Here is a 7,675-nt window from a genome sequence, read left to right on the forward strand (position 1 = left end):
GTAGGTCCTATGAGCAAAGCCCCAGGTGGGCTCACGTGCAGGTGTGTCCAGGCAAGCACGTTCATTCCTAATGGCCCTTTGAGCTGCAGTTAGCCTTGACTCCTAACAAGGCCAACTTGGTAACAGTTGGAAAATGAGCCTCTGATGTCACCTGCAACCCAGTGTCCCACATTGTCTGGCACCAGCACTCGAGGAGACACACCCGAGCGTGGCTTCAGTACAGTTCAGCACAGTCAGCTCTGACCCGGGATGGAAAGCAGGAAATCACAGCGGGGATGCCCGGGGCTGAGACTTGGCAACAGGAACCTGTGTGTGTGTGTGTGCACGGGTGTAGCTGGTGGACCTTTAGCAAAGAACTGCCCCTAATGACATTGCCTTCTGGGTAGACTGAGCCATACAGCTTCTGGTTGGCAGGGATTGGCCAGGTCTGAATTTTTATTTTGCTTTTGTCACTTCTTGGGCATGTGACCTCCGGAAACGACTTCGTCTCTGCACCTCTGTTTCCTCCTCTGCAAGAGACTGCACCCACTCTCAGGGTCACTCTGAGGACTAAGTGAAATAAACAAGCGTCTAGCAGAGAGTTGGGCACAATATGTGGCACTTAGTTGGTGCTCAGTCGAGTTATTTCTCTCGCCTCCACAGGGATCTTCTGCTCATTACAAGGAAACATTCCCTCAAGCACCAGGGCGCAGTAGAGGCGGTGACAGCAGTAACCAGCTGGTCACCTCTCTGCAGTCACAGGCGTCTCTCCTTTCTGAAATCACTTACACATAGAAACAGATGTGAACTTTCTTCGTACCCATTGGCATTCGCTTGTGTGGCTTAACTGTGAAAGGCCAGTTGGGCCTATTTTAATTTGCCTCCTTTCGACGTGAGTTCAGCCAACTCCCGTAGAAAGTTCACACAGTTCTGAGTCAGTGTTCACTGGGTGAAAGTAAACAGGCGAAGCTTGTAGGAACGTGGAAGGGCTTTCCCATTCAGTTCTCGGTGAAGTCGTGCTGTCTGGTACAGTAGAGAAGAGTCATGGAAGGGTCTTACGCTGCATATAAGAGCACACTTGTGTGTGTTTCCCCGCGGAAGTGCTGAACCACCGGGTCAGGTGGAGAAGAGCACAGTGTGACCCGTCAGCCGTCCTTCCCACCCGCTCTCATCTTTTTTTTTTTTTTAATTTTTATTTATTTATTTTTTTAGAGAGGGGAAGGCAGAAAGAGAGGGAGAGAAACATCGATGTGTGGTTGCCTCTCACATGGCCCCCACTGGGTTTCTGGCCTGCAACCCAGGCATGTGCCCCGACTGGAAATCAAACCTGCAACCCTCTGGTTCACAGGCCTGCACTCAACCCACTGAACCACACCAGCCAGGCCCACCCGCTCTCAACTTGACCCCGCTTTCTTGTCTCATTGCCAACACAGGGCCTGTGAGCAGCTGAACGTGAGACACGAGCCTCTCCAGCTGATCCAGCCTCAGTTTGAGACGCCGCTGCCAGCCCTTCAGCCAGCGGTGGGTGGTGTGCTTGGGGGGGCCACTGTGGAACCCCACCGTTCGCCCCGCTGTGGACCCTTCTGTACGCCACCCATGCCACTCCTCACGAGGCTCCTTTCACTGCCTCTCGTCAGGCACCGGGACCAGAAGTACTCGCATGCTACTAGCATTCTTCCCGTTGGTGTAGTTCCCAACTGAGACGCCAAGGCCATGGGCCTTTTTGGCTTTTAAACATGTCGCTTCTTGTGGGGTTGGAGGGCACCAGTGAGAATTCTGGGCAAACAGGAGGGAATGTGTGTGCTGCGGTTTCCTAGGCAGCAGGCCCTCAGCGCCATCGCGCAGGCCCCGCAGCCCAGGGCGAGCTCCTGTGCACGGAGGGCACTTCCCAGCATGCCAGCCCAGCGTCTACCCTGCTTGTCTTCAAAACTGTCGTATCCCACCACCTTCTGGAATATTTGGAGCCATTTGGTTTCCTCTTGGTAGCTTGAAATTGGAAGTATTTACATCACAGAAAATCACAAATGCTATAGATCAGGACTTTTGTTTTGAGAGCTGACCGTTAAACATTTATCAGCACACCACTGGTTCATACCTGCGAATTTTGGCTCCAAGTTTAGCGCTTTCTACACTAATTTACATCTGCTTCCCCAGTTTCTGTTGCTAAAGAGCTTGTGATTAAATATAAAGCAAACTCTACGGTCAGATGTTCACCGCAGATATGCCTAATAAGCTGTAAGCTTTGTGTCCTTGCACAGCGAGTGGGTGCTGGCACATCAGCTTGGTCAGGTCGGTGGTGTGGTCAGAGCTGGCTCCGCTTGCCTGTTTACAGTGGGCTGGTGTCCTGCTTGGTGTGGCCTGACGGGCTGGGGCAGGAGGAGTGACGGCCATTCGGGTGGCTTGTCCCGGGGAAGGGCTGACTTGGCCCCTCGTCTCCCTTAGGTGTCCTCACTGTGGGTTCGGCTGTGGGTGTCTCTCTGGTGACAGCCCTTGCTTCCTTTCAGGTTTTCCCTCCCAGCTTCAGGGAGTTGCCCCCTCCTCCGCTGGAGCTGTTCGACCTGGACGAGACGTTCTCCTCTGAGAAGGCGCGGCTCGCTCAGATCACCAATAAGTGTAAGTTCAGTCACCTTTTTGTCTTTCTTCCCTTGTGAGTTTTATTTAAGTGTGAACTTCTGAGATTTGCCCTGAGAGAAAATTTAGCATTCATCTAGGGAGAACAAAATATGAACGGAGTGTAAAGTTACAGTTTTTGTCCGTGCAAATGATGTCTTTCTCTCTAGTCCGGTCAGCTCAGTGAGGCAGGGCATGGTGCTGAGCGGAAGCCGCAGTCCCGGCTGTTGTCCCTGCAGGTCCTGAGTTCTGACCTGTTGAGTGACCCTAGAGTGCACTCTGAACTCGGCTGTCACTGGTGCCGAGTCTGGGTCACCAGTCAGGGGAGCAGTTCAATGGGAGAGTGGAATCGGGGCCAAGCAATTATAGAGACTTCAGCGTGGGGCCTTCACAGGGTCCTAGGAGGAGCCAAGCACGCCCACCTTGACTCGTGGACGAGGAAATGAGGCCCAGGCCACACAGCTGCCTGGTGAGTGGCACCCCGACTCTGCGCAGTGCTCCCCGACGTGCCCCGCTGCCAGCACAGCAGACGGGCCTGCACACAGGTGCTGAGAGGCATAGAATTAACCATTTTGAGGCAGAGACCCCACTCCTGAGAATGTAAGGAGATAAAAGAAGGTGTACTGATGACTACTACATTATTTGCTTAGAAAATAAAATACAGTTGGGAATGGCTTTGGTGTTGCCCAGCAGGGGATGGTGGTCAGCTGTGCCACTTTCAGTTGATGGGACAACGTGCAGTCGTTACAAAGGGGTTTACAAAGGCTGGGGAGTGACACCAGTCGATTTTAGGGAAGTCCTAAGTGAGGAAAGCAAGATAGAAAACTGCATGGCCAGTAGGTTCCCAGCTGCGTGAACAACACCCATGTTCCCAGAGACCAGAGGGAATGTGCAGGAGTGAAAATCATTCCGTGTAAAACACCTTTCCTGCGTCTCTGTCCTGCCCAGGCCCCATGGTAGGCGCTGGGTAGTCGGAAATCGGCGAGACCCAGAGGTCAGTGCGGCAGTAATAACGGACCTGGGGGGAAAAGGTGCCATGACCCAGCATTTCCAGTTCTGGCAGTTCACCCAGCAGCGGGCCTTGTAGAAATGCAAAATAAGAAAGGTTTAGCTCTAGAGATGTTAACTGTAGCTTTCAGAAAATGGGCGAGAGTCTAGTGGTCTGTCAGTACGCAGATTGGTTAAAAAATACGAAATAAAGGAGGCTATTATCCATTTGTTAAGTGAAAGACGTGGAGTGTAAGCTTTGACAGGAATGGCCATGTGATACGGTTAAATGATGAAGGCAGCTGACAGAACCGTCTTCATCTGACTCCATTGCTTACACACATGTAACTATGTGGGCGTAATGCGGCAGTACTTATCCTACCTAGCACTGGTGGGGATTGAGGTCGTGTGAGAGATTAAAACACGTCCCTGTCATAACATTAAAAAGACAAACCCGCCCTGGCTGGTGCGGCTCAGCAGTCGCAGGGCCGTCCTGTAGCCGAGAGGCTGCGGGTTCATCCCCTGGTTCACAGGCGCCTGCGGCCCCGGTCCAGGTGCCTACCGAGGCAGCAGGTGGATGCCTCTCTCTCATCGATGCCTCTCTGGCCCTCACTCTGTCTCTCTAAAAAAGCAAATGAAAATGCCCTCAGGTGAGGATAAAAAATAAGAAGAAAAAAGGCAAAACAGAGGGTGGAAAGAAATTACGGTGTAAGAAGGGCAGTAATGGCTGTTTATCTTTGAATATGGGGTTTGTGGGGATGGCTTTGCAGAGGTAGGCTGTTGGTGGAATTATGGGTGATTTTTTTCTTCTTCTATTTCCTCGTCGATGATATTGCTATACAGTACCCACACGCCCTTCTCCTAGTGGTCCTCACTGCGTTTGGAGAATGGTGACCTGGTTTCTTACTGGTGGTGGCTCTTAGTAATATAGGAATGCCGGGTCGGGGAATGGGAGAGCCATGGCTGGTCCAGCTTTATTCTGATTGGGAGTGGCACACTTTTGTCCTAATTTATAAAAGGGATGCACCAGAGATCTTTATAATGAGTGTGTCCTGTGGCCACGTCACCCTAGGAATGGTGGTCGATCTCAAAAGATGCAGAAATCTGATGAGGGTGCCTGAATCACAGTACTTTCATACTTAGGCGAGGGCAGAAGGTCAGGGTTAATCTAACTGGTCCGACTGTGCCTAGGTACTGAAGAAGACCTAGAATTCTACGTCAGGAAGTGTGGTGACATTCTCGGGGTGACCAGTAAACTCCCAAAGGATCAACAAGATGCCAAACATATCCTTGAGCACATCTTCTTCCAAGTGGTGGAGTTCAAGAAGCTGAACCAGGTACAGAGCCCAGGAGGACTCCCTGGTGCGGGAGCCCTTGGAGTGGCAGCGTCACCCATAAACTGAGCTTCGTGCTGTTCGTTCACTCTGCGAGTATTTATTAAGTCACCAAGGGAGCAAAACGGTCCCTGCACTGGTGGAACTCCCATTCTAGCTGAAGGAGACGGTAAACAGTAAATATATAAATCAGTCACACGGTATGCTGGGAGGCGAAAGTGCTGTGGCACAGAACAAGCAGAGCAGGGCTGGGGATCGGCATGCTGAAGGTGGCGGTAGTGAGCGGGGTGGTGGGGTGGTGGGGGAGGCCTCACAGCAAAGCCGGGACTGCAGCCAAGACTTGAAAGTGTTGCAGGATTTAGCTGGGGCACAAGTGTCCCAGGCAGAGGGAAGACCTGTGCAAAGTCCCTAAGGCCAGGCTTCGCCTGGCATGTGTGTGGGGAAGGACAGTGATGCCACTGTGGCCAGAGAGAACTAAGCCAAGGACCGAGCAGCAGGACGTGGGGTCAGCACTTCATGTCCAAATCCATCTTTCTCCGGACTAAGGACCAGCTACTTTGAGATTATGCCTGGCCTTCATTTTGTTCATACCTTGACGAGATTTCTCACATTACATGCCTAGCACTGTTGTTAAAGGGAGTTCATACACTACTGATGAAGGAATAAACTGGTCCTACTTTTCTGGAGATATTTTTAAAAATAGTATTCAAAAGCCCTAAAAATGTATACACCTTTGACTCAGCAATTTGACTCAGAATATTTCTTTTTTTTTTAAATTTTATTTATTTATCTTTAGAGGAGAAGGAAAGGAGAGAGAAGGAGAGAAATATCAATGTATGGTTGCCTCTTGTGAGTCCCCTGCTGGGAACTGGCCTGCAACCCAGGCATGTGCCCTGTGATTCAGAATATTTCTTAATGGTATAATCTATGTGTATACAGATTGACCCCCTGGATTCTCAGTGCAGTAGCACTGTTTTAATAGATAAATGAAATCATCAGTAGGGAAGAATAAAATCATCAGTAGGTGAAGTACCTATGGTGCATCCACAAGATTAAAAATGATTAGAAAGAAGCCCTGGCTGGTGTAGCTCAGTGGATTGAGCGTGGGCTTGTGAACCAAAGGATCACGGTGTGATTCCCAGTCAGGGCACATGCCTGGGTTGCAGGCCAATTCCCAGTGGGGGACACACAAGAGGCAACCATACATTGATATTTCTCTCCCTCTCTCCTTCTCTTCTCCTCTAAAGATAAATAAATAAAATCTTTAAAAAAGAAATAAAAAATAAAAATGATTAGAAAGAGTGTTTAAGGATTGTGAAGACATTCATGCGGTGGGGGAAGGGTTAAAAAACAGTAGAAAGAAAGAATCCATTTTTCTTCATATGTATATTTAGGAATTTAGATGCTGAGTGGAAAGACTAGTTCGGGTCTGAGCCTACACTGGCAGGGGCTGGCACTGCTGTGCACGCATACTGCATGCCTTGTGTGTGCCAGGCACAGGGCTGGGTGCTGGGGCTACGTCAGTGAGCAGGATGGATGCGGTCCTTGCTGTCTAGGAGCTGAGGGTAATGGGGCAGGTGGGAGCGTGTGGGTGTTCACAGCACATGGCATCCAGGGGTGAGGTGCTCCTGTAATGCCTGCTCAGCACTGAAACGAGGGACTGGGGCTGGGGTAGATTCCCAAAAGCACTTACCCTGGCGGCAAGGCAGAGCCAGGCCCCAAGGGCAAGGTAAGAAGTCCAGTGGGTCTTTGCATTGACACCTGCAATGATATTTACTCCCTGCATTTTGGTGGGTGGTGGACAGTAGTCAAAAGCCCTGTCCTGTTAGTGAAATCTTGACCCTTGGGCTGGATTCGGCCTTAAAGCCAGAGATAACCTGTGTGTCCCAATCAGTGATGTTTCAGAATCTCTAGTCAAGTCCAAAACACTGAAGATCACATTTCAGACTTTGCACTGAAATACTAAATTCTGTGTGTTATTCCCTCATCCAGGAACATGACATTGATACAAGTGAAACTGCATTCCAGGATAATTTCTGAGGATCCTGTCTCTTGAAGCATTTTCTGCCTCCTGATTTGTCAGCTGTTTTTCAACTGTTCCTCAACCCCTTCATCAAAGTTGTCTATCTCTCCTTTCTACTGGGAGCTGTGTGAGGTCCGTGTATCTTTTGTAGTCCCCAGATAGGTAAAACATTTCTAACTTACAAGATCCTTCTGTAAGATATGTTTCCTTTTTTCTAAATTAAATCTGATCTAATCTGTTACTTTTTATAATACATGAAATAGTGTTTCACTGGAGTCTTTTCTTTCAACTCTAGTTCTGGATTTGAGTCTTTTATCAAAGGCATAAATAACTCAAGCTTGTAATTACTGTTCAGTTTTTGGACTAGTTCAGAAGGATACAGTCCCTTTGCCCCACTGCACCTGATGAAAAAAATAAAACAGTAGGTGCACATCTTCCTTACATATCCAGCTGCCCACAAGACACGGCTGTTTGGAGGTTCTCCTGTCCACGCATACTTTGATCCCCTCCTCTGAGCTCCTGAAGCACTTAGTGCTGTCATTTGGGGTGATAATGCCGAGCAAAAGGATTATCACAGGGAAAATGGGAGAGACTATCCCTACCTGAATGGGGCAGCTTGATGTGGGAGTGCACACTGGTGTACCGGATGTGCTGGGCACCAGCTTTGGGGATCCCAGAGAACCAGAGAGAAGACTGCAGAGCCACTGCCAGCATGTATGGGATGGGGCACAGTGGGAATGGC

The 7,675-nt window shown here is 49.7% G+C and overlaps 1 protein-coding gene across 1 annotated transcript in view; it reads left to right on the forward strand.

Moving 5' to 3' along the window:
- IFT52 (intraflagellar transport 52) overlaps positions 1-7,203 on the forward strand; it is a 28,289-nt gene extending 21,086 nt beyond the window's left edge. The window contains exons 11-14 of the mRNA XM_037044100.1: positions 1,413-1,500; positions 2,484-2,592; positions 4,768-4,913; positions 6,903-7,203. Coding sequence (XP_036899995.1) covers positions 1,413-1,500; positions 2,484-2,592; positions 4,768-4,913; positions 6,903-6,950 — 391 coding nt within the window. The 3' untranslated portion in view covers positions 6,951-7,203. The remainder of the gene's footprint in view (positions 1-1,412; positions 1,501-2,483; positions 2,593-4,767; positions 4,914-6,902) is intronic.
- The last annotated feature ends 472 nt before the right edge of the window (positions 7,204-7,675 follow it).

The sequence above is a fragment of the Sturnira hondurensis genome, unplaced genomic scaffold, assembly GCF_014824575.4.
Source record: "Sturnira hondurensis isolate 20B ecotype Veracruz unplaced genomic scaffold, ASM1482457v3 Scaffold0004136, whole genome shotgun sequence".
Lineage (NCBI taxonomy): Eukaryota > Metazoa > Chordata > Mammalia > Chiroptera > Phyllostomidae > Sturnira > Sturnira hondurensis.